Consider the following 27,186-nt stretch of genomic DNA (forward strand, 5'->3'; position numbering starts at 1 on the left):
TTAAATGAGCTGCTTGATTGGCAGCATTTGATTGGCACAAGCCACAAATCAGCTAACAGCCACTTTGACACGCATGGCTAAGTGCCTCCCCAGAACTAATGTGACTGTGTAATGTGATTATTTATCTGTCTCAGGTGGTCCAAAGGAGGGGTGCCTATCTCCGAGGCAAACGGGGACAGCCTCGAGGTGACCGTGGACTTCTCTTACTTCACAGACCCCGTCTCCTGCGAGGTGTCCAACTCAGTGGGCAGCACCAATGTCAGCACTCTGGTCGATGTCCAATGTGAGTTTGTATTTTGAGATTTTTGTGCTTTATTTTGCTGTAAAAGCGGTTTCTTATTGATTGTAAGTGCCTGGCTGTGTTGCTTCACCCTAGTTGGCCCCAGACTGCTGTCGGAGCCGAAGCCAATGACGGTGGATATAGGGATGGATGCAGCCTTTACATGTGCGTGGACGGGAAATCCTCCTCTGACCCTGGCTTGGACTAAGCAAGGCTCCAGCGTGGTAAGGCAACAAACACGAGTCGCCACTTTGTAAAGCTTCAACACCACCCCTCAACGTCGTTTCTCCAGAGAGAAACGTTCACACATGGCCTTGAGGCATGAATCCCTCACACTTTTCTTTCCACACATTCTTTTTTCAGGCTGAATCTTCAACACCTCCTCTCACTATGCTCCCTGAGGGCTAAAGCCTCTGGCAGAAAACTGTCTGTCCACTGACAGATTCATACAGCATCATCAGTGCACATGACATGCTGTCATAACTCCAACTCAATCAATCGGTCAATCAATCAAACAGGGAGCTGAGGTGTGTTTCAAATAAACAGAATTACAACATGTGCTGCAACTTTTAGAGCTGCTTCCTCAGATATTAAAAATGGCTCGACTTGAGTATCCATCTCCTCAAAGTCAATTTCATAGGTGGAACAAATGGGACAACTCCACCTTCACTTTACATCATCCTGGTAAAAGTCTTTCAGTGTGCACACCATTAGTGGGGGCGTCCCATAGGAGCTTCTCTCCTGGCAACTAATATAATTTCTGAGGCTGATGCTGGAGAAAGCACCCCCGGTAAAGAATGCTGTGGGATGGCATAAGCAATGCTGTCATCTCGCAGAGAGAACACTTTCAGCCACTCTGAGGAAAATGTGCAGGCATTTTTCTAATCCACCCACCACCACTGTCCCTCACACGGCCACGAGTAATGGATTAATTGGGTTACTCCACAAGTGTGTTGAAATAAAAAAATGGAGAGAGTGAGAGGGGGATGTGAAGATGGAAGGGGGGAGGAGTAATGGTGTGGGGGGTAAATGGATTAATCACAGCTTGATGGAATGACAGGATCAATGAGCTAAGGAGTGAGTGAGTGTAGCAGCTACAAAGGCTAAGGCCCACTCACACATACTAGTACGCTCTGTTCTGTCCCCACTGTTTAATTACAACAATCTCCCCAGCAGCACGGTCACTCAGCAGTGGCTGGAGTGCTTAATGCTGTGATTAAAGCTCTTCACAATGAAATTAAACTCAAACCACCAGCATTTGTTACAATGGTCAGCCCACCTCTGTGCTGCCTCCACAACGAGTGGGCCACTGATAAAGGTCCCGGTTTCCTTTGTCTCGCTCCTCTCCTCACCACCACACCACCTCCTTCTTCTTTTCTCGTTTTTTCTCTCTCTAACACACTTCTCACTTGTCTCCCTGGATCTCTCACTAGGTGCTCAGTAATGGTAACACCTTGCAGCTGAAGGCTGTTACCCAGGAGGATGCTGGAACATACACCTGCAAGGCCATTGTTCCCCGGATTGGAGTTGCAGAAAGAGACGTCACTTTGACAGTAAATGGTGAGCAGCTTCTTCATTCGTGGAAAGCAATTACATACAAAGCATATTTACTCAAGAACCATGCTTACATTTGTGAGATACTGGAGTATGTGTACTGGCCCTTGGCTTGAGCAGGCCCAGCCCAGTCCTGCTGAAATAGAAAAAAAAGCATTTGATTTGATGCAACATTATTATATGCAGCATGAGTCATGAAACTTTTTTCCAATTCTCCCAGAAAACGATAAACAGAAACTAAATTGAATTGTTTAGATGGATGCTGGTATACAGGTGACATTTAACACCCCACACATCTTCAATTTTGAAGAATAAAAATGGCTCCCATACCTTTTTGACTTCTACCCCTTTGCCTGTGTTCAGATGTTTATTCCCTTTAAATGTATTCAGTTTTGCACAAAAACAAAACAAAAGTTCTTCAATGAATAAAAGTTTTTTATTTCTTCTTGCCAACACTATTCATCATCTCACATTTGTCTTGTAAGCCCTGGCCTTTATATTCGAAATTAATGCCTAAGAGTAGTTAAACCTAAAAAAGATATCCAAAATAAACCTAAATCTAAGATCTAAATTCTTTGTCTTTCTTCTTTACACTAGGTCCACCTATCATCACAGCAGATGCCACACAGCATGCTGTCAAGCACTCCAAGGGCAAGCTGGAGTGCCGTGTGGGAAGCAGCCCCCCGCCTGATAAGATTGTAAGTCAGCCTCTTGTTTTTGCTTCGAGTCATTCACTGTAGTGTGTTTGTGAGCTCACACACTCCATGTTCCTCCCAGCCACACCCACACGAGAGTGATCACTCAGAGGAGCTTTACCCCTGACCTCTCCTTCACACCTCTGCACCAGCATGTCTCCGCCTCGCTTGCTAAAAAATACATACTCACACATTCGCAACTGTAATTGCACAGACATTGACTGGTAGAGTGAGGGGAGCAGCAGAAGACTTGCTTCCTGCAGGTTTCAGCCAAACCACATTCAATTAGCGGCCCAAGAGGCATCACTCGACTGACCCTGTTGAACTGCTGAACGTATGCTGGGCTGAGAGAGGATAATTAGGGTGTGAGGAGGAGTGAGAGACAGGTGCCCTGCTGGCCCTGCGCTACAGACAGCAGAGAGGAGCCTTATTTCATAGTGCAGCTACCTAACCCTCCTTAGGCCTCACCTGTGAGGCAGACGTGGGAGGCAGCTTAAACATGAGCCTATGAGCTGTGTCAGCCACAGAGCAACTCAGAGGTCACCAGAGAGAGAGGGCAGAACAGAGAGAGAAAGTGGTGTTCAGTCAGCGGCAGCTAGGGATCTGAGGATAAACAGAATTCTTCATAGAATAGCTTCTTACTCCCTGTTGTCTATTCTCTTGCTCCTCTCTGCAGGTGTGGACCTTTGGAGACATGAGCCTATCGTCTGGATCCTCTGGTCGTTACTCAGTGCAGACAGTCACCAGCGACCATGGAGTCATGTCCACTTTGGTGCTGTCCGAAACTCTCGCACAAGACTTTCAGCTTCGCTACAACTGCACTGCCTGGAACCGCTTCGGCACCGGCACCGCCCTGGTCACCCTGAAGGAGCAAGGTACATGCTGACGCTGAGTTTTTCTCCCTACCAGACCCCTGTGCAGAAGTTATAGTGATACTCTCAATCCTTGCTGTGAACGGGGCTAGATTAGGTAAAAGCAGTGCCCCCTGTCTTGTGCTTATCTTAATTATGCTCTTCTAATCAATATGATTTAATCAGCAGATGGCTTCTTTAATGAATATGTTTGCCCCATAACACAGGTATTGATTGGGGACAAAAGTCAATTAAAGGAAGCCACATGTGTTTGCAGTAGGGATCATATTCTCTATCACTGTCTCAGAGCCAAGTGCAGCATCTCAGGCTGCAGCACCCTTAAGTGGTCCTAAAACTGGGCAGTGGCACTAGCACACTGATGCCAGTGGGAACCTTTGTTGCAGCAGACACCAAAAATAAGGTCCTCGCTAGTAATTTACATCAACGTAGCAGAGCGGTGGTCTCCAGAGAAATGGGCACGGTATCTCCTGGAATCTCTAATTAGATTACTGTCTATTGCTTCATTGCATGTCAGGCCTTGTTACCCTTCTTTCAGAGAGATTAGAGACAATAGCCAGGCTGTGAGATGCCGGATTGCCCGCTTGAGCATATGCTACAGTAGCGAGTGAGATGACTGGAGCTTACTGCAGATGAATTTATAGGCACTCATGCGTTTTTTGGGATTAGCAAGACAAATGAATGGATCCTTTTCTTTCTTTTTTTTTCATTTGCTCTGATCTGCACATTCTTGACACTGACACTTATGCTCTTGGATCTCTCATTTCATCCCCCTTACCCCCTTCCCTCCTCCTATGTTTTTCTTCTGTTCTTCATGCAGAAGCCCTGCCTATGTTAATAATCGTCGGAGGAGCAGTAGGCGGTGGCTGTGTCCTGCTCATCTGTGTCATCACTCTGGTCTCCCTCTGCTGTAGGCACACAGGCAAAGGTGAGCTCAACGGTTAGTATGGGCAAGAGGGTCAAAAGCCCATTCTTCAAATCAAACTATTTCAAGTGTGAGCTGAAAATGTGACTCTTTATATTCAGTCTTTTGTTTTAATGTATAATTGGATGCACACATCAGCCAGCTAATGTCAAGTAAATCCTTTGTTTAATCCCCATAGGTAAAAGATGCACTCGCCTTTCTAAGAGTGACATCAGAGTTCAGATCGTTCACAGCGATCACAACGCTACACGCGGCAACGATGACGAGGAGGATGTCAAAGAACCCATGGTAGGTTTTTATTTGTTCACCTTTTCTGTTTGTCTATTGAAGGTGAGGGTGGGGGTGGGGTGGGGGATCACATTAACACTGTAACATAATGTGCACACTTTCTTTTGTTCTTATTCAAGTTATGTCTTGTTCACCCTTGTAATTCTTTAGAAATGCTTGGTCTTCCCTCAGGCTCCGAACAGCAGCGAGTCTCCTGGGACATCGCGCACGGAACACAGCGACCTCCTGGAAGAGGAGGAGGACGAAAGATCAGACATCAAGGTAAAACTGAAAACATCAACTAGAAGAAACACTAAAAATACCATGTGTTTGTTTAACTTATCCTTTGCACATAAGCTAAAGTCATTCTAAGCTGATGATATCCATGTTTTCTGTCTTCCTCCTAGGACCCTACCAATGGCTACTACAATGTTCGTGGCCATGATGACCGCCATATTCGTAGCAGTGGCTTCTCTGAGTATGTGCCCAACTCCCGGCCAGTCTACACTCCATCACAGCTGCCCTCACCCAGCCCTGTATACGGTCAGCACGGCACCCAGCCTCGCGTCTATGACTTTTCCCACCGATACGCAACCACCACAGCGGGCAGAACCTCGTATGAACAGCAACAAGCTGCCCAGCAGCAACCTGCACAGCCAGCTAGTATCTATCCCACTGATCCCCTGTACAGTGGCTCCGCTTACCTACCTGCTACCTACGGTCGTGCCTTCACCAGCTATGTTAAGCCCGCTTCCTATGAGAAAGTGGATGCATATGACCAATCGGATCAGGCCAGTAAGGTGTCCAGCTCGTCTCGCTTCTCTTATGCCTCTTCACAAGTGTCCTCCCAGCAGTCTGACTATGGCCGGCCCTCCCAACGCATGCAGACTCATGTCTGATTGGGGGAAAAATGGGAAAAAAAGTACAGGAGCAGTGAGTAGATAACCATTGTCCACATACTTATGTGGCTGGACTAACAAAAACAGAGACATTCTTTACTCAGATGGTCCTGAGAGGATTTGTTTGGGCTGTCTTTGGTTGGGATTTAGGTTATGGGATAACCAAAAGAACTGTGCTGGATGGTGGGATCTACGGTAACAGTAGAGCTCCTGAGCTGGAAACTTCAGCAGATCGTGATGTTCTCGTCAAACATATGATGAACGTCACAGTGTGATACCTCACTGGGTTATCTCCACATGATGACCACCCAAACCGTGGAGATGGTCTGTGTGTGTGTGTGTGCGCAAGGGCCAACTAGAAAATAAACAAAATGCATCTCCTGTATTTGGGTGGCGAAAAACTCACTGGGGTAGCTGTTTACCTGCATTCCAGAATTTACTTTGTGTCAACACTAAATGTCAAACATGACCTCTTAAATACTTTGATGAAGATATTACAAGCTAAGGAAAAAAAGACAATGCGAACAACCGTTTGTTGTCTGTCATTTGATGTTTTGTTGGCATGCGAAAGGAATTCTAAGCACATTTGTGTCTCTATCATCAACAAAGACTGAGCTATCCACAGAGACAGACATACACTCCTCTGCACAACAGGCTAGCTGTACTGACCAACAAGTGCTACAGGCACTGTCTATATGAAGAGTCTAATCATCAGTGGGATACTTGTGGCCTGAGCTGTATTCCTTGTGCTTTGTCTGATTCTTCTGAATAACCGTATCATGTTGGACATAGCAGTGTTCTCATCGGCGGATGAAAGAAGGAGATATGAAGAGAATGTGTAATTTAGCCTTCACTTTGACGGAGGACTCGAAGATAACTGTTGTACCATGATGGGCAAGGTAAGACAGTGAATACCCAAAGATGGTGATAATTAGTGAGGGGGGGAAAAAGGGGGATGATGCTGAAACCTGCTGTCCTACCCCTGGTATTGTTTTCTGATTGTAAAACAAAGAGAAGGAAATTACCAGAACAATCAAAAGTAGTAGTGGTTTGGAAAATGGTGGCAATCTTGAACTTGAAATAAACTTGAATGCAGCGTCAATTTCAGCAGGCTCAGGTGGAGTAAAGACGAGTCCAAAACCTTGGACCATAAACTCTTTAAGTTTTACAACAACTCAATCAAATTTGTCTCAATATGTTTACAAGAAACAGTACTACCCTGATCCATGATGTACCTGTACAAATGGCTGAGCCCATACTTTCTCTCTCTGTTGCATGCAAATGATGTGTCTAGTGAAACTCTTCAGCGTTTATATTCATGTCCATTTCATGTTCGAGACATTGCTTTTCTGCACCTGACCTGGTTGCATTCCACTTCCTGGATGTTTCAGTATGGACGCCTGTACTGCCATTTGTCTAAAAAGCTGTTGCCAGGCAGCCTAATGAGAGAACAAATGTCACTCAAAGTGAAGACGCAAACATCATCGCTTGTCTTTATTTTTATATTTTATATAAGCCTTAAAAGTACAGCGTGTAAGCTGCTCTATTGTAAAGTATCTTTATATACATATGTATCTATCTTGGTTGATTTATTTGGATCCACAGATTTTCTCGTCTATGTTGTTCATCAATCATTGAATGCAGTTACTATGCTTTTTATTTTTGTTTGTTTGTTTTTGGACACAACTAATGGCCATTTGTTTGTTCATTCTTTTAATAATGTATTAAGAATTTTATTTGCTAAAAAAATGAGCTATTGTTGCTTGTACCTTTGTACACATATTTATATTTAAATAAAACCATTTCCGATAAAGAAGCGTGACTCCTGAGAGTTAATCAGCCCGGTGAAAGGCTTTGTTGGGTGTGGTGCCAAACAAAGCTTCCCGTGTAGCAAAAGTGATGAATACATAAATTAGCAGCTCCGTCTATGTTGATTTTCCAATTCCCCCAGTGGTGCACTGCTTTTAATGAAGACAGATGAGATAGCAGAACCCCCACTGTACATGTATCCGCCTCCCGAAGCCAACATGCCCATCTCGTAGGGAAATAGAATAGAGCTGTGACAAAGGTAGGTATTATTTGACAATATGAGTTCGTCTTGTCACCTCTGTTCCCGCAGGTAGGCACACTGCTCACGACGGGGAGGAGAAGTACATGCTCATTACAATTCTACTGTGAGAAGGGACAAGGTCTCCCAAGACAGGCATTTATTATGCACTAACATAATACAACAGACCCCATCAAAGACAAATGGTACAGTTGATGCAATTAGGCACTGAGCAATCAGATAAAGGCGTTTATTATCATGACCCTTTCATATGAAAACACATAAAAATTCACACACGTAAATCCAAATCATTGTCTCTGTGTACAATGTTCATAAAAGCCTCTCCCTGCTAAAAAAAATTAAAATAAAACACATACATTTACACTTACGCATATTAAAACGTCAAATATTTATATCTTCCTGTGTCCAGCAGTGCTATTTTGCTAAACAGATATTTTTGGTGTGAGTCACACAGCTTTTCAGGTATTGACAATAGAGATTTCTAACACCAGTTCCTCAATAAAATGGAAATCAGTTTCTGGTGCTCGATTTCTAAAAGCTACTCCTGTCACTGGCTGTAGTTAGAATGTAGTTTCTTAATAAATTGCTCAGAAGAATATGTGGGGCTTTTCCCTCAAATAAAGTTGCCCTAACGTTTTTCGTGTGTTTTTTTGTGCTTTGAGTGCATTTAACTTTTACAGATTTTATTTCCCTATAATAAAAGGTCTAGCTGAGTAATATTTTCGCCAATTATGTCTTCTTAATTTCCTCAGATACAATAAATAGTAATTATAGTCCTTAGCGTTTCTATCCGGGATGTAGTAGTGTCAGAATAGGGAGTGAAATTAAACCATGCAGTCAATTATGTTGTTTAAGCTGATTAAGTTGACCAAAGAGAGGAAATATTGATAAGAATGGATTGCACTGCTCTCACAGTGAGTGAAAACCCCACTGATTTACTCTGACTCTCAGGCATGTTTGATTGAAGACACAAATCACTCTGGGCTTAACTAGAGACCTGTGCAAAAGCCAGCTGGACTTAATCCTTATCCACTGCCTTTGCTTCTAAATATATTTTGGCAAATCAATCACTGACCAGGCAAGGCCAGTGAGCATCTGTACATGTAAAATAGCAATACTGATCTACGACGCCTTTTTTTTCCAGATCTTAGGAACCGCTCTGGTCTCATTCTTCTTCAAGGACTGTGTTTTAGCCTGATTTAGACCACAGACTACAAATCTGGTATACTTTAGTGCTGGCCATTTTCCAAAGCAAATCAAAGGCTTTTAAATTGATTGTTATGTATTTTCTACCTTCCAGGCTGCTACTGGTTTACATTTATTTTAGTCTATGAAATTGCCCCTTTTGGAAATGTACTTTTTATTTTTTTGTTGAGTTCTTGTCTAAATTCTCCCCATGAGCCTACTGGCAATATGCAACTTTCAATGCTACAAAAAGATGAAGGCATCTCACCAGTTTAAAAATATATAATACTAAAAACACAGTTAATTTGTTAGAGAACGATACTGCACTCAGAAACACACTTTAAAAATTGGACAAATAGTGGGAAAAAGTAATTCCCAAACTACATGTATGTCATTATTTGTACTGAGGGTATACTCACCCTGTTGATAAGGGGAAGAGACGCTAATGAATGTCTTTAAAAACTGTACAAAATGTGAGTGAATGTGGTCTATTTGTAAGGGTGAGAGGAAGGAGCTCATGTGGGACTTGGCAACTGAATAAAGTGCTTAAAGTAATTCATGTGAGTAGCTGGGTCCACGCAACAGTACCCTCAGCCTGCTGCTAAGTGAATAAATCTCATAGAGACCTGTCCTGAATCAGACTTAACTGTTACGTCTCCATTATTTTTAGCACTATGATGTTCTCCCGGTCTGCATCGCTCCCTGTCCCTCAAAATAACAACTTCACCGTCATCAAATCCCCGTCTCCTTTTTGATCCAGTCTCTCAGCTTGGTGACGCGTGAGTACACACCGGGCTTGTTCCGACGAGCACAACCTTCACCCCAGCTTACAATGCCGGCCTGGAACCACTTCCCACTCTCCTCGAAACACACCAGGGGGCCTCCGGAGTCTCCCTAGTGAGCGTGGCCGGGAAAGAACAGTTATTAGATTGGGTTCAGATGTGAGAGCACGATAATTATATAGGTGTGAAAGCCAATCTGTATCAGCCCATTTTTTTATTCTTTTTCTGTTGAACGTGTGGCACAATCTCACCTGACATGCATCAACCCCTCCAGCCAGGAATCCACTGCAGAGCATCCTAGAGGTCACTTGGCCTTCAGTGACCACGTTACAAACTGTGTCATTGATAATTTTCACCGATGCTTTCTGCAGCACCTGTGCCTTTTGACCTGCAGGAGCGGGACAAAGAGGTCAGCACTCCGCATGTGACCTCTTTGTTCGTCACCATCATCAAAGGTGTTAATGGCCTGGATTAGTGTTAGCTAATGAAGGTTTAAGAGGCTTCCCAGGAGAGCTGACGTCCATGTTGATATATGGATATGGAAGGAGGCTTAATTGAAGAGAAAAGATTAAAAAAAAAAAAAGATGAGAGAGAAGGTAGGCAGGATGAAGCGAAAGAGAAGTGTGTCATGATGGGAGAGATAAAGAAATGAGAGGAACATTAAAGAAGAGGATGAAGACCGGATGAAATGAGGATGAGATGAAGGGAGGAAAACAGCAGGCAGTGGAAGAAGATGAAGGACATAGATGAATAGAACGCTGAGAGAAGGATGTCTTATTTTTGATTTGGATATGCAAAAAAAGGAAAAAAACAATACTATAATGGATCATCCAAAACTGAATAATTAGTTACAGTGAGAAACAAAAAAAAAAAAACTGACAACAGCTTCACCCAATATTCATGCATTGTACCTCCTTCTCGAAGCGCGCCCCAGCCTGTGACCCAGCAGGGCATGCCTGCAGGGAAGATGTGGGAGGGAGCTGGTAGGCAGATGGGTTGGATGGTGTTGCTGAACTGCAGTGGCGTGCTGAGCTCCAGCAGCGCAATGTCATAGTCAAAGGTCATCTGGTTGTAATCCGGGTGGGTGATGATCCTTTTCACCGTGCGGCGCTGTACGCCATCCTGCCTGTACTGGTCGTGCATACCACTGTAGGTCTGCCAGTTGGGTGGCATACGGTTCCTTTGGTAGCAGAGCATCACAGGGGCAAAGGTTTTGTTTATTTAAACATAAAAGCCAGATCGAGTGAAAGCAAAAACATGAATATCGCATTCAATCTAACATGAGCCAAAACAAATCTGCAAGATATAAGCTTATGATATTTTGATTTTTGCTGTTTTGTCAACTCAATAGCTTTGAACACACAAAACAATTCTATTTTTGTGAAACTACAAAACATTCAAAATAACAAATTACTCTTGACATATGATGTAAAAATATAACTGTGAAGGAAATTAAATAAACAGCTTTATTGTTTTGCAAAAAAACAACACCAACTGTGAATCTGTGAAAATGAACACATCCCCAGCTCAATCATAAAACAGGGGGCTCAGAAAGAACAGCATGGCTAGTGCACCACCTACAGGTCACTCCAATAATAACAGCTCCGCACTGAATGCAGTGTATTGATCCACACTACCACTGAAGTTTTTTTCCTGGGACAATTTAACAACTTTTGTCTCGTTGATCTGTTGTTATATATGTCATTCAGCCAAATGCATATGAGATGTAGACGTGTGTGTATGAGATTTGTGACTCACCGTGTATCTGTAGTGATAAAGCAATGGGATGCAGAAAGGATCCACCTGTCAGAGATGATCGAGGCACCACAGACATGTCCATAGGTCAAGAAGTGAAGGCTGACTTGCCAGGGCCACTCCCCCAGTTCAGCGTTCTGCCCTCCCACAATGCGATTCAGCTTGTAAGGCCTGGTGCCACAATCTGTATTATAACAGAGGATATCATGTAAGTTAAAGCAGCACTGGCCAAACACTGGGTGAGACTGGCATGAATGATCAGACAGAAAAATTAAGTTGACTTGAAGCCACGACTCTTTGGAATCCTAATAAGGCACGCTGGCATATTAGATGATCAAAACATACAGACACACCCAGAGGCTTAAGTGGAGGGAAAAAAAACAAAAACTTCAGAGACGACAAGAGCTGTTTTCAAAGAAGAATGAAATAAATAAAGCAGTCAAGGCCTGAGGCTCTTTTCTAACAGACAGCCCAACGCGCGGCTCAACCCTGCTTCTATAATCTAGTTTGAATGACACTGAAGCGATTAGGTCCACTTTCAGCAATTTTTTTAGAAAGCTGAATTGTATCTAAACAAGACATGGGGAAAGATTTCTTACCACAGCTGGCCTCATCCGAGTTATCAGAGCAGTCATTGACGCGGTCGCACTCGGCATTCACCTTGTTGACACATTCGTTGTTGCTGCACTTGTAGGTGAACTCTGTGCAGATACCTGAAGCTGTGACAGGATGGAGACAGGTCCCCACAATGAAAACACATTTTCTTTTTTTTAAGCAGTAAAATACTTTGCAATCAACGAGGCTTCAGAGTGGAGAGGCTTGAATGCACAATGCAGAATGATTGAGCAGCAGATTGCATTGATTGGGCGTATTGATTGGGGTTGAGGTCTAATATCCTTCTTTATTCACAGAAGTGAAAATCAAAAGGAGATGTGTGCATGAGTGTATGTGTGTGAGTGAGGAGGGGAGTGAATGGGGAATTGATAAAGAGGTAGGTAGTAGGAAATGAAAGAAAGAGCAAAAAATGCTAGTCTTTAGCAGCATCTAAAACGTACATCTATGCTGAGCTGTGGATGGAGACTAATTACTTAATGGTTTGTGTAACACGTTCAACAATCACTTTTCAGATTTTCGAGTGTGCGACTGGCAGGGAGGAGAATGGGCAGTGCCACTTACAGGTTTTACAAGAGGCCTCGTCGCTTCCATCAATACAGTCCTGCTTATCGTCACACACAACATCCTGGGGCAGACAAACTCCATTCCCACAGCGCCACTCGTTCGGCTCACAACCTGGAGGCAGTGATGAAGAAATCATATCAAAATACTTGAATAAGCTCCAATAAGCTTCAGAAGGACATTAGCGGTGCATTAGCATCCACCTCCATTCTTTTTGCATGCATTACATAAGATTAACCGTCTGGATGGACGCTGAGATTGGGCAAGGCTTCAAACAAACTCCATTACTGATAAAATAATGACTGTGCACCGCCCAGGAGTCAGTGACCGCAGCATTAGCAGTGATGTGCCTTTAATGATGGCACAATTAACATAGCATTAAATAAAGGTTGATTTAAGAGATGGGAATACTTACTGCATTGTTTCTCATCGCTGTTGTCTCCGCAGTCGTTGACTCGATCGCATACCCACATTTTTGGTTTGCACAAGCCATTCCCACAAGAAAACTGGTCCCCCTCGCAGTCTGAAGCAACAAAGCTCCATCAGTAAACAGCAAAACTCAGGAAGGTAATACAATAGTGTGACAACAGAAATCCAGCAATACAACTCACTGGATACAATCACCAGAATCACGTAGTTATTGCAAAAATGTGCTAGAAGTATAAGGTTTGAGACATAGTATATGCTACCACTAAGAGCGAGAGCTAGTCCTTTCCCTACAATTATATTTTAACTTACTAAACTTATCACTGAACTGCATTAATTAATATGCTAAATCTCATATATAATGTGTATAAAAACTCAATAGCCTGAACACATTAGGACAGACTAAAGATTTTGACAGAGGAAAGAGGACGTGAAAGTAGTTTAGGGAGGAAGGGCAAGAATCAAGGGAGAACTTACAACACTGCATCTCATCGCTCATATCACCGCAGTCATTCCAGCCATCACACTTCAGTTCTCTTCCGATGCACATGCCATTGTTACAGGCAAATTTGCCGGGGCAAGCTGCTCACACAACAGAGAGAGACGGGAAAAAAAGCAGAAACACGACAATGACAAATTGGGCAAAAGGGAGTGACAGTATGTTCCCAACATCCGTCATGTTGCCAATGCCTGTCCCTGTTGATCAGTGCAATTATAAATCCATTTTGGACAAACTGGGGGACGACATAAAGAGCAGAGCGTATTGAGAACAACATGTTCCTGACTGGCAGCAGCAAATAAAATGGACCCAATAAACAAGCTCTCTGGTGATTAGCCTAGCTCCTGAGTCTCACTGCTGCAGTCAGCCACATGGCTTCTGGTCTTTCAGTTACTACTGCTGTCCCACTCTATAATGGCAGGCTCTAAGTGTCACTCAAGATGTAACATTTCCCCCAATGCTGCCAAATGTTGGATTCCAAATTTTTAGAAACCAGACTGAACTCACGGTCAGCAGGATCGAAGGCGCTGTAGGTTGCACTGAAGCCTTTGTCGGTGTAGGAGTGATCGGAGCGAAAGGTCACTTCCAGGACATTGTTGTCACTGGTCAGATCTAAAGTGGGCAGTTCTCCACAATACCTAAGAGACAAGATCAATGTTTAACACAAAGTCCTGGCCTGGTTTGGTGTATTTTTTTAATTAATTGGTGACATTAGGACAGCCAAACAGGGACAACATTCTCATTTCAAAATGCAGAGCTGGAATTTCTGTTTAATGCAAATTATTATAGATGAGTGAGGGCTACTGTGCAGCATTTAAAAGAGTCTTAAGATCTTACTTGCTTCCCATAATTTCCACATAGTCTTTGTGACACTTGCGGGTATCCACCCTGGGCTCTTTCATGCGGAACATGTTGAAGTTCACCCGCACCTTTTGCCCAGCAGGGACCTGGTGTATATAGAAGAGCATGTGAGTGGTTCCCAATGTCCCTACTTTCCATGCATGTCACTCCTCCGCCTACACACAGACACATGCCTATCCCGTGTAAGCATTCGAACTGCAACACACAAAAACTGGGTGAGCAGTTTTGCACACGCGCACACACACCAACAAACAAAACTGACACACAAAGCACTGCGGCTCAGCTAGAGCTGCAGCAACAGCGGTCTGACAGATGAAGATAGAAGAGGTACTGAACAGCTTGGCTTCTACAGTGCTGCCTCAGCATTCCTCTCATGGCAGGCTAAGGATGTGGCAGAGGAGGAGGAGGAGGAGGAGGAGGTGAGTGGGTGGAGGCTGAGAGAGAAGTATTATGGCAAACCTGGATGGTCCACTTGCAATCCATAGCAGGGGGATAGAAGCTGGGGTAAAGTGGGGAAGTGAAGGTTCCATTTTTTTCAGAGAGGACACCACCACAAGTAACTGAAAATGTATAAACACTGTATTACCTTTTTGTGAAGGATCTAAGTGTAACACATTTATGGATGCCAACATTGCACAGAATACAGTTGACAAATGGACTATATTATGCCCTGCTTAATTACCCTGAGCCTTGGGGATAGCTTTATATACGGCCTCAAAGCCCGGCCTCTGGACATCGGAGTCAGTGATCAAGTTAATCAGCATGATGTTGCCAGATGACACCACCTGCAGAGGGTTGGAGGGAGGTCTCTGACCACACTTCCTGTGAGACGAAAGAGGATTTGGGTACAACCAGGTACAGTTCTGATGTGATGCATTCTCTGAACGTCCGCTATATTTACTGACTGGACTTTTTGGATTCTTTTAGGATGTGCACAACTGGGATACTGCTATACAGAAAACACATTTAAAAGGCTTCAAGAAAAAAAAAATGAAAAGAAATCAATAGATAAGCAGTGAAAGGTGGAGGAAGAGATAAATAAGCAGTGCTGGCCAGCAGCAGAAATTGCTTAGATGGAGTTTCAAAGTCAAACATTAGCAAAAAGTTTCAGCACTGCTGGCGGCAGAGCCATGGAGGTGTGAATGACGCTGCAAGAGCAGCAATACATCTACCTCCAGTAGAATAATGTCATTACAGAGTATTATATTATGGCTCTCATAAACCCCATGTCACCTTGGATAAAGCTGATCGCTCTATAGCATTATAAAAATTTTATGCATCGCTTGGTAACGCATATTTGTTTGCCAATGGTTTCAGAGTTAAAATTGCCTGCAGCTACAACTGAGGGTGCTTTCAGGAGCCTGCTTTTTCAGAATCAAACCCATCCCTGTAGTGCAATTACACACAGTGGTGTAGCAGCATTCAGGGTGGCACCTTTAATAGATTTGAAAGGAGAGGTCTTTTTGAGCCAACTCAATCTCACTGAGGTCACAAAAGTTGACAATAAATGGGACACATAGTGCTAAAGGCTTCACAGCCAAAAAAGAAGAAGAAAAAAAAAAGGAGGTTGTAATGACAAATCCAGTGAAATGAATGAAGTGGAACATGTTCCACCCACATCAGAACAGCTTTTATTCCTAGATCCCTCTGCAACATTTCAGTCAAATACAAAGTGATTCCTAGTGGTTGTCTTTTGGGAATCATGTAGAACTGTATTTCCCCGCTCTCTGATCTTCACGGCTAAATAAATGAGACAAATGTTGGTTGAGGCCCATCAAAAAAAAACCCTAACAAGGTTTAAGGCAAACTGAGAATGTGATTTATGTCACAATTTAATGTACTGTGGTAAAATGAGTCAATTTACTAGTTTACTTGCACTGAATGCTGCAGAGCCTAATGGTAAAATCTGATCCATTCGTCACAATTTAACATGTTTCCCAAACCCTCTGGACATTTAAAGCCCCACTTACTCTGTGATGGCCTGAGAATAGTCAGGACTCAAAGAGTCATAGATCGAGACAAAGTCATCAGAGCAGTCATCCTCAATGTGGAAAACGGGGAAGCTGACGGATATGGTGTTTTCCTCAGAGGCTCGGATTTGCCACTGACACCGAGACTTAAAGGGGTAGCCGTCGGGGTACCCCGGAGATGAAAATTTCTGCTCCTGTATGTCAGCTTCCAGACTGAAAAAACACTCCTCTGGGAAACACAAACAGTGGTGATATTGTACAGTGTGCATGGACAGGACTTCATCCAAAGTTTTACATTTTGCAAAGCATGTGAACCGTGTGTCACGTCTTTCTTCATCTTGTATGCTATCAATGCGTGTGAGGATATACTTGTGTATCATACAGCTACTACGGTAATTTAATGTAGTGTAATCATTCTGAGGTTATAAATCAGTGTGTCAAAATGTTGGGCACAGAGACTGGCTCGCCCTGGCCTGATACAGGGCTTTCAATCTCTGACTAGAGCAGCCCATGTACAGTACAGGCCAGGTCAGCCATTCGTTACAGACTGACAGAAGGGTGAGCATCTAGCCAGCTGGAAAATTACAGCTACGAGTGATTGAAATGGGACATGCTGTACTCACTGGCTCTGGGGTTCCTGGCCATGCGAGAATCTGTGACTGGAGACACAAGAAGGAAGGGGTGGTGGTGACAGGGAGACAGGAGGAAAGGTGAGTATTGGTCTCTTAAGTTGGGAGGCTGATAGAATTTGATGCATGAGCCTAAAATATTTGGGTTGCACATTTTCTGTTCCATTTCCCTGCGGTTAAAGGAACTGGTGATGCCTGTAGCTCTTTCTGCTCCATCTCACCTTGCCCTACAGCAGCAGCCCATACATCTCTGTCTAACTATCTGGGACAGCAACATCAAATCATACCCAGAGAAATCATTTTAAAGAGGCCCGAAACCACTGAGTCACAGGGCCATTGCTTGGCTGGTGGCCAGGATGTGGACAAATGCAATGTGAATGCTGAGAAGACAGAAGGAAGAAAAATGGCTGTCTCAAGCCAGGCCAGGGCCCAGCTAATATCATTAGAGGATCCAAACAGCATAAAATGTGCAATCTCAGATGCAGCACAAGCTGAGAGGTCTGGCTTATCTGTTATCATCTTATCAGCACAACTCAGAGTGAGCCCCTGTAATACAAACGGAAAGCAAACAGAAAAGCAATTCTGATAGGAGATGACAATGACCTCAGATCTGCATTTACAGAGCTTTATCTTCACTGATTGCTTGATGTCATTTTCTGGAGCCAGCATTAGCTGTTGTGCCTTTTCTTTTGAACCCCCCCTCCCCACTCCTGGGTGATACCTACGTGAGACAGTGACTTCACTGATCTGGATGGCTCCGCGTCTCACTCCAACGCGCTGTTCCTTAATGCCATTCATCAGCGCCTCCAACACCCTCTCCTCTGAGAACTCCGGCAAGATCTCCAGGTCACTGACTGGAATATGGAACTGGGACCAGTAATACACAAGCACACCCTCGCTGGTGCAGAGATGAGAAGAGATTATTCACAAATGAGCTTCAACTGATGTAATCACATCTGGCATAGTACATCCCTAATACACACAGCTAGTTGACCTATTTACACATCCTAATAATTAATGTGCTTTTATTAAGCGAGCTTTGGTTGCATGCAGGTAGGCAGTCAGTGTTTTTGTGCTGTCGTAGCCTGTCGCTAAACTAAACAAGGAAATATAGTGTATATTGGAGCAGGTTTTGGATTGTTTTCATTCGCCTTCAGCGGTTTCAATGCACTGGGAAGGACATATTTATAAAAATAAAAAAGAAGCTTTTCCACAACGGCAAACAAGATTCTGAGCTAATCCTTAATGAGAGAAGAGGGTATCGCTGTGATCAAAACAGTTAAAAATAACAATGTACATATATAGTGTATATTAGAGCAGGTTTGGATTGTTTTCATTACCCGGGTATATACCAACTACGGTACTTGAAACCTTATGAAACTGATGCTTTCTTACACAGAACTGTCTGGTAGGACAGGTGCTTCCAAAGAATACCTGTCCAGTGATTGGATGAAGCCTGTATCGGTCTCTGTGTTTTACAGGCTAACCTCAAGAAATCACATCTTAAAAGGTTATCAAGTAGCCACTTCAGCATAGGATTTTTGTTCTGTTTGTAAGAACAATATGCACATGTAATGCCCTTTTACTGACACCAAAAGGTTTGTTAAGCAATTGCTTATTGTGGTCATCAAAGGCTATAATGGCACCTAAACCACACAGGACGACATTAGCTGTGCCACAGACACATCTTGCAAATCTTGAGCCATTGCCAGTAAGGTAAGACTATCCCAGAATGGAGAACTGGGGACCAATGCTGTCTGCACTGGTCCCCCACATTAGTAGCAAATTCAACCGTTTACTGTTAGAGGTCAATCCAACGAAGCTTGTTGCACATTGTTTATCTGACATTAAGCCTTCAAAAGCATCACAGCTGGATTTCAAGCCATTTAAAAAAAGTTACCTGAATGCCGTGACCACTGAGTTAGTGTAGTATTTTAAAAGGAATGGATCCGTTTTGTAGGTTTCCCCCAGCTGTGAAGAGAAAATGTATTTTTACTGAAGAGAGAATGTACAAGTCTTGCCTACAGACAGTGTATAAATCAGCATGTTAACATAAAAACTGCCTTCCATGAAAGCACACTACGTGATTCCCAATTAACAATCTTGCCTTCAGCAGCAGTGAGCTGCGAACTGTGGCACATGAGGCTGCAGTCATACTTTGTGGGCCCCACCATTGTACTAAACTTAGTACAGTGTTAGCCATGTTCAGGGTGGGGACAGTGGATCGTGACTGTGTTTTCAGGAGGATAAAAAAGTGCAATTGTTGTAAATGATATTGATATATAGGGGATAAGTAACTTTGTATAAGGCATTTATCCATAGTGTGTGGAGGGTGGCAGGCATACCCTCAGTGTGATGCAGCAGACAACAGTACTGACACAGAAGCCAAGAACCACTGTGGATGGGTGAGCAGCAAAACGTCATATCTACCTTTGTTCTTTTCAAAGACAGCAGACTTCACTGATTTGTTTTATCTGGCAGGAAAAAAGGAGTTTCTGCTCTACCAGCCTTGACTGGTTAGCTTGTTGTGAGATTCTGTCTAAAAGGTTGCACGACACCAGACAAGGCTGAGTTCCAGTTCATTTTAATACTCCACAGACGGCCTATAGTCGTGGGACACCTGGTTAAACCAGGACACTTGGCACCTATCTCTACAGCACTTTTGCCCAGCATTGTTTACCTGTAGTAATATTCCACAAGTCACACCTGTCATGTACCGATTAACCTTCCTGAAGCAGCTCTTTCTGTGTTTTGCAAATACAACCCCAGCTTTTCACAAAAGCTCCCCCCAACCCCCAATTGTCTAGTCATCTAATATTCCCATCTACCACTTCCACTCTAATTCTCACCCAACACCCTCACTTATGCTGCTTTTAACAGAGAAAGTGCAGCTTGACGAGTTGAGCGAGGGCATTTTGTTATCGCCATGCTCCTAAGTGGTGCTACAAACATCTCCACTGCCTCTGATAATAGGAGATCCTGTTGAGGGAATTACTAAGGGAATGCAGAGTTTTATTCCACCCACGCAGATGTGCCTTCAGCGGTTTCAATGCACTGGGAGGGACATATTTATAAAAATAAAAAAGAAGCTTTTCCACAACGGCAAACAAGATTCTGAGCTAATCCTTAATGAGAGAAGAGGGTATCGCTGTGATCAAAACAGTTAAAAATAACAATGTACGTGACAGAAGGGAAACAGAAATATCTGCATTGAGTGTCTGACTCACAATCGCCTCCAATTTTTCTGCCAAATCCTTGAATTCTTGGCTTTCGGTGTCCTCCAGGTTCTGGTTATATGGTTGACCAACCAGCTTCAAATGGCCGCTAAAGACCGGTGTTGATGGGATGAGCTTCTTACTGAGGGTGCCCTCTGAATCAGCATCTTTAACTTGGAGGAGACAGACACAGGAGAGTTTATAAGAGTTTGATCAACAAAACGCAGCGAGATAGACGCCGCTGATAAAAAGGGGAAACTTTTAAAGCAGCACTCAAGCTGTACAGTGCACTCTCGTACTGTGAAGACAGTTTGGCTCTCAGAGCAATTAAAACAGCCAGTTGAATGAAGATGGTGTTTATCAAGACTTCAGAGGGTTTTTTTTTTTTTTTTTTTTAAATCAGGCTCTCTATGTGTAAATGACAAGAAAGCTGTGCCATGGACTCTGTGACATTTTTCTCCTTTGCATTATTAAAGGAAACCGTCAGAGCTGTCAAACAGGCTAACACTAATGGGAAATTACAAAGTCCAAACAAGCCACTCTTACACTTTTATATCAAAAGAGCTGAGCCTTCACAGCAAGTGTAAATGATCCACTTTACAGTTTATGTCTGTCTCGGCACTAAGTGATGTCAGTGATGAAAATATCTGAATATTTCATTTAATTTTCAGGAATATTGTGTACTGTGTATAAATAATTTGATTTATACACAGGTCTGGTGTGTTCATCTTTAATTTAACCCAAACATATAAGAGCATAGTGCACTGTGCCCCGACGACGTGTCCCTGTGTGATGCGCCAGCAGCAACATTTAAATACTCACAGACAAAGAGCCAAATGAGTATGGCCACAACAGCTGCAACGATGAGAAGCGCCACAAGAACGCCAATCAGGATGCCAGTCTTCCGCTTTGATGGCACCTTTTCTTTGCTGGTTAGGAAGTCAATCCGCTCATGATTGCCATTGCTGCCCTGAAGCAGAAAAAAAACAAGTCAGTAAATATATGCAGCAAGAAACCTTATAGCAGAATCCCAAGTTACACTGTGAGAAATGGTTCAATAACTGCTTATCAATTAACTCGCTACCTTTATGAGTGAACAGTTACATTTTATAAAATGTACAGACTGTAAGAACTATTGAACCTGTAGTGTAAATAAATATTGCAGCAGAGTAAATCTCATGGCTGAGGTCTGCTTTTGCACACCACACAGATCAATGATGGGCTAATTTTCAGTTTCCCAAGTATAACAACAAAGTGACACTACTAAACATTCTCTATCTAACAAAAAAGGTGCCAGTGTGAGGTCAGAGGGGCGGTCAAATTAAGCCCACACATCCCTTTGTGGCATTAAGCAATAACGATGTTTGCAATCCTCCACTTGGTATTTTCTCTATGATCAGCTGTGGTCCTGAATCTCTCATTAGGGGTATAAACCTGTATTTAAACTGACAAAAAAACAGAAGTATTTTTAATGTTTAAACACCTAAACTAAACCTGTGTAATCGAGGAAGAGGTTTGTTGGTTTTGATAAATCAACTGATGCACTATGACACAGTTAGACAACGTAATGTAAAAGTGCTCTCCAGGAATGACATGTTCAAACAGGCAGCTATGACACATAAACAATACAGGCAAAACCTGTTTGGTAAAGGTGACAGCCTTACCACACACCAACCTCCATGTACACAAGCTGCACATACACCCTGAGAGGTAACCTTATAGAGAACACGGCTCTGGTGCTTTAGGCAGCCTTTGTCAATACTGTATCTGTTGTTGAGTGGGTGGACCGACAGAAAGGTTTCAGTAATCAACACACAATGAATTCAGTGCCTGTAGCCCATGAGTGAAGAAGCCCGAGTGCCATTAGGGATGGAGAATCACTTTGGTATTAAATCAATTTGTCAGACGTGCAGCCCCTTAAGATGTGGGCTCAATTACACGAGTCTGGATGATAACTCATGGCAATTAGGGCCTATTTTTTGCCCAGCTCGGGCTTCCACACATGCTTTCTAATTGGAATCTGTAACAGCAATCATGGGCCAGAATGAGGCGAATCATTAGATATGGGGGTCAGCAAGTGCTCCGGGGTTTCTCTGTATCACTCACCCTGATCACATTCTAATAAAACCATTACATACTCTTCATCATATTCCATTCTTCTCTTCTAAGGAAAAAAAAAACCATATCACATTTCTAAAGTATGTGTCTGGGAAGATTCTCGGTCTACCAGGTCACAGTATGTTTAAGTGAAGGCTTGTGGCATCACTTGCAGGCGTTTCATCTCTCTTCTTTTTGTTTGTAGCCTTTGTTATAGCACTCACACAAAGATCAATAAAGAGAAATTACTGTCTGTCACTCAATACTAAAATATGGAGAGAGAAAAAGCCACAACATGCCAACACAAACCATTCATTTTTGACATGAAAACAATCTGGGCTGAAACTGTGCCGGCTAAAAATGAGGCATGTTTCTGCACTGACAGTCACTTGCTACAACCGGGTAAATCAATGTGGTCTAACCAGTCAGACAGGCAGGAAACAAGTCAAAACACTGACTGCTGTGAGGTGTGGTTTACAAAAAAAAAAAAGGCTCACCCACACGAAGTGCGCTGTTGTGAAGCATCTCATTACAAGGAACACTTCTTCACACATGCACAATAGTAAAGGCCATTGCACATGTGTGAAACTGGAGTGAAAATATATATATATATATAGAATAGACGGTTTCCTGCTTCTCTGCCCCAGTATTTCACAAACTCTCAGACCTCAGTTGATGTGTGGAGGTGGCCTCCCAGGCGCCTGTTTTTTTTTAACCAACCTCCAATTCAAACTTTTGTCCTCTTTTAAATTTCTTTGAAGGAAAGAAAGTGTATGCCAGATGTCCGACTGATCTTTTCTAACTTCTCTAACCTTCAGACCCAATAAACTGCAATAGGATACAATAAATTTAAATGCACCTTTTACATGTGTTTCTATGCATATCCAGCAACAGCAATAATTCTGATGACAAAGGGAGGGCCTCTGTGTTAGTTTCAGTTCAAAACTGAGCTAGCTTTTTTTCCACAAATGGGGAAGACTAAATTCCATTTAGCTGTGTCGGTTTCAGGGCCCTGTTGCTGTGCATCGTCACGACCTACTAGGAGGACAGAACCATCACTAACATCATTAGTAACACCAGTGATTTTTTTCCCACCATGACAAATCAAAATGTCTAGCAGGAAAAAGGGTCTATGAGGCTTTACATTTTACACATTTACCATTACCGAGTTACCGAGCAGTTGCTCCTCCAACTCCTGTGAGAACGAAGCATATAAGAAACACACGTACAGCCCAATTATACCTTTTCCGCGTAAGCTAAAATGATGCATGTGAAATGTATGTCTCTGACCCTTTAAACCCAGGCTGCATTTCAACTCCTATATTGTGGGCATTTATAAAAAAACAATATCAAGAGGTCAGTTTGCAAAAAGCAGGAAGTTCTAATAGCAAACAACACAAAAGTGACATATTAAAAGGTGCTCTGATGGTGTAAAATATTACAATCTCTAAAAATTGAGATTAGAAAGTTTGTTCATCTTTATTTACAGTATACACCGCTGACATGTAAAGAATGATGGTATTCTCCTTGGTACAGGCTAATTAAATCAATGTAATTCAGGCTTCATATACATAAACACCTACACACATCACCTACCCGACAGCAGCCTTGAGCAGATGTTTAGCAGTTTGTTGCTATTACTGTAAGCTGCAGGTGCAGTCTGACACCTGCTTCAGCCTCGTGACATGCCTAAAGAGGAACTGGACCGGAGGTTGGGAGGAATTCAACCTTTCTGTATCATCAACAACACTGTACAGCCACAGAAGCCTGAAGGAAGAAAAATACTCAACAGACCCCTTAACCTGCAGATGCAGACATCATATCAAAAGCATGTCAAAGCCTGAATGTAGCTAAACACAGACACAGTCGAAGACTGAACCTGTCCCTCCATTGTGCTGGTTGTTAATAAGAATGTATCACGGAGTGGAGACAGTAGTAAGGGACGTGACTTAAGCACCACATTCACTTCACTCCTTGGTTTCAACATGACTGCTTTTGAAAAGTGGACTGAAACACTAAAGAGAGGAGGCATGGCCTTGCCTGAAGAATTATTTACTGACTGCTCTGCTGAGTCACCACATAAACAGAGAACAGACTGACTACATTAATCACAGTATTCCCATTTGATCCTGTGTCTAAGGCTGACCTCATTGTCTACGAGCAATCTAATATTTACAGAGGAAAAAATTTTCATTTACCAACAGTTTCACTCAAACCACTTCATTAAAAACAAGTAGAAAGATGTTATATTTACACTTTGAAACTTGGTGGTTTAGGTTAGTTTAGTGTTTTGTGTGTATATTTTGCTACAAAAAAATATGCACCCAAATACTGTATTTTTCTACAGTACATCTGTGATGCAAACAAAGCAAGTCAGAAGTATCTGAGGAAATAGAAAATTAGCAAAATTAGCCATCTTCTGCTGCCTCAGACTGGTTTATGGGGTCTATGAATGCCCGGTGAGGAAGCGGGCTGCTGAAAACGAATCCGGCAAAGGGAGCCTGGAAGATCACCACCCCCAACAAGATCCATGATCAATACCAGCTAAGTGACTAGCTTAGTGTCAGCTTGCTGGGTCCCGAAAGATTCATCCAGCAAACCGCTGTAACTGTGGATACGCCTCGGGTCCAACACTGAAATAGCAATCTAAACAGCAATCTAAACAGCAAAAAACAGTGGTGAAGTCCAACCACAAGTTCTGTTTTCTGAGGCACAAAGAGGAGAGCTGCTGGTGGACAGTGTTACAGCCACACTGTACCTCCCATTAGGCAAGAAAATGGAGCTCAGTGATTGATATATTGACAGTGATGATGATGATGATGGCAGTAAACCACTTTCCAGACCTCCAATACTTTCACAAAGACTGGTTGTGTATACTTCTTGTCAAATACCTAGCATTGTGATCATCTCTGTGATAGGAGTGAGCTATTCTGACATTATGCTTCTGATTATTTAAGCCTTTGCAAAATCATTCAACACGAAGAAAGGCAGATTTTCTTTTAGTCTGAATCCTGTTTACTCACATTCTTAGCTGCACACAACAATTCCCCAGGAGCCCTCCCCAGCTTTTCATGAAGCTGTCATATAAAGGTTGTGGGGCTGGTAAGTTTGAGCAGCACTGACCAGAGCCTTGTAACCATTAATGAATCCCCTTGCAAAGAGAAGTTCACCTTTGGCTGTCTGTCACTTACCACCCCCCCCCCCCCCAACCCACATCCTAAGCTGGTGCTGCAGAAAGTATGTGTGAAATAACAATTGTACATGGACAGAATGAAAGCACACTCAAAAAAGTGCTGGGTTAAAAAATAACCCAACCTTAACACCACCGCTGGGTCACTAGTGAGTCAAATTAACTATAATGCTGAGTTAAATGACACCTATTAATAGAGTTGTATTTTTGCTCTAACTTAGTGGGTAAAATTTAATAAATATTAACTACTACAACTTTAATCAACAGCCAAATTCCTGTATACAGATGCAAGAACAAAAGATTAGGAGCTGCAAGGTCCAGGAACTGGAACTCTCCTCCGATGTAGGTCAGCAGCACGGCATTAAACCATCTCCAGCCTATAGGCACTCATCACTCGTCTTAAGACCTTCACTATACTATACAGTATAAAGTTTTAAACAAATACTGAGGATGTTAATCAAATATCACCCAGATGAGTTAAAGAATTTTGAACACAATTCATACTGCATGCTCGAAGGAAATCCGACCTTTGTCGCCTAAAATGCCGATCATACCCCTTCATGGCTACACCAGCATGAATAAACACAACCAACCTGCAGGCTTGCTATTTGTGTCGCACCACACCTTCATGTGGGGGTACAATGGTAATCAGATATCGGAGTACAGTAACATTTCAACAGCAGCTAAACACACAAACATTTTCTTGGAAACACACAAGTGCTTCTAAGAATGAATGCCAGTCATCTCAGTTCCTGAAACTGTGCAGTTTATACTCAGAAATCCACAAGACTCAATGACAGTCAGCCAAGAAGTCTTCTATAGAGACAGCATTAAAAAAAAAAACATTTTTACAAATTTTAGCCTTTATGTCACAGTGTGTCTGACTTAAGGCTCTGTAGGCCTTTGCTCTTCTTCCTGCAGGGGAAACCAACATCATCTGGAGCCAGCAGAGCAGATCTGCATCAGAGAGTTCACATAGCTTAAAGGCTCTGTATATATAGAAACCACACTCCTCTCTTTAAAAGGTTAGAGTGTGTGTTTCCTTTATTCATACAGGTTTAATTATTCTGTTTCACTGAGGTCTCATTTATTGGTGGAACTCCGTCCTGCTGATCTAAGAGATCCGGAAACAAACTGATGACAATGTAAGCTTCAAATAGACAAACACAGGAGCAGCGTTCAAATGTGTTACTGTTGGAGGAAGCACACTTCCTCCAACGTAGACAAAAGCAGCGGACAGCCTACAGGTCCAAACATGGAGTTAAACTGCACGGCTGTGTGGGGGGGGGGGGGGGGGGGGGGGGGCAAACGACCCCACAGTGACGCTAAAACCCACGACAGCGCCTTAAAAAAAGGACAAAACTTACGTCGTATTCATATCTGGCGGAATGCATCTTCAACAGAGGCTCCAGAAGTCACTTCGTTTCTCCAAACAACCGTGCAGCAAATGTAGGAACCACCACGTTTGATTAAAGCGTGAATTAGTGGTCGTTTAAAGTCAAATATTTAGGGCTGGCGTCTCTTCCTGTGTCGTCGCGGGTTTAATAAAGCCAGACACACCTGAACATCACCTGTCCCACCTCCGGCCTAAGCCCCGCCCACAACACCCGCAGAGCTCACGCACTAAAATGAAGACTCTAATTACACAGACTTTCAGAAACCTCCAGTCAGCTGTGACTGCTTTATGCTTTTACACTTGTCTGGCGTGTTACAGACGCAGTGGAAGGTTGTGTTTACCTGCTCCTCACTTTGCTCTTTATTGCATGAGGAAGCTTTTTTTCTTATTTTTATTACGTGTGTTCCCCCTGCTGACCATCTGCAGGTGTTGCTACCAAACGGCAGGA

At 43.0% G+C, this 27,186-nt stretch overlaps 2 protein-coding genes across 5 annotated transcripts in view; one reads left to right on the plus strand and one right to left on the minus strand.

Moving 5' to 3' along the window:
• The window catches only part of kirrel3l (kirre like nephrin family adhesion molecule 3, like), a 32,148-nt gene extending 24,970 nt beyond the window's left edge, over window positions 1-7,178 (plus strand). Inside the window, exons 7-15 of one of the 4 annotated variants that reach the window (XM_028424360.1) lie at window positions 135-283; window positions 377-504; window positions 1,714-1,840; window positions 2,432-2,532; window positions 3,206-3,404; window positions 4,219-4,338; window positions 4,502-4,611; window positions 4,762-4,872; window positions 4,998-7,178. In XM_028424360.1, the coding sequence (XP_028280161.1) occupies window positions 135-283; window positions 377-504; window positions 1,714-1,840; window positions 2,432-2,532; window positions 3,206-3,404; window positions 4,219-4,338; window positions 4,502-4,611; window positions 4,762-4,872; window positions 4,998-5,489 (1,537 nt within the window). In that variant the 3' untranslated portion in view covers window positions 5,490-7,178. The remainder of the gene's footprint in view (window positions 1-134; window positions 284-376; window positions 505-1,713; window positions 1,841-2,431; window positions 2,533-3,205; window positions 3,405-4,218; window positions 4,339-4,501; window positions 4,612-4,761; window positions 4,873-4,997) is intronic. The other 3 variants (XM_028424362.1, XM_028424361.1, XM_028424363.1) reach the window with 3 other exon arrangements.
• A 594-nt stretch (window positions 7,179-7,772) lies between these two features.
• On the minus strand, window positions 7,773-26,900 carry st14 (ST14 transmembrane serine protease matriptase). Its single transcript, XM_028424357.1, has 19 exons — window positions 26,710-26,900; window positions 20,878-21,025; window positions 20,068-20,228; window positions 18,741-18,811; window positions 17,566-17,738; window positions 16,835-16,870; window positions 16,212-16,440; window positions 14,924-15,063; window positions 14,701-14,801; window positions 14,218-14,327; window positions 13,888-14,018; window positions 13,359-13,463; window positions 12,871-12,978; window positions 12,456-12,569; window positions 11,879-11,998; window positions 11,283-11,463; window positions 10,436-10,704; window positions 9,776-9,912; window positions 7,773-9,636 (listed from the first exon to the last, which is right to left on the minus strand). The coding sequence occupies exons 1-19, from the start codon at window positions 26,734-26,736 to the stop codon at window positions 9,475-9,477; spliced, it is 2,523 nt and encodes an 840-aa protein (XP_028280158.1). The 5' UTR covers window positions 26,737-26,900; the 3' UTR covers window positions 7,773-9,474.
• Between the last annotated feature and the right edge of the window lie 286 nt (window positions 26,901-27,186).

This window comes from Parambassis ranga, chromosome 16 (genome assembly GCF_900634625.1).
Source record: "Parambassis ranga chromosome 16, fParRan2.1, whole genome shotgun sequence".
Lineage (NCBI taxonomy): Eukaryota > Metazoa > Chordata > Actinopteri > Ambassidae > Parambassis > Parambassis ranga.

Coding starts and splice junctions, on each gene's coding strand:
- st14 (XM_028424357.1), bottom strand. CDS start 26,736: ATGCATTCCGCCAGATATGAATACGAC. Junction 21,026..26,709: donor CCGCCAGATATGAATACGAC/GTAAGTTTTGTC, acceptor TTTCTGCTTCAG/GGCAGCAATGGCAATCATGA. Junction 12,570..12,870: donor CAGCGATGAGAAACAATGCA/GTAAGTATTCCC, acceptor CACTGCCTCCAG/GTTGTGAGCCGAACGAGTGG.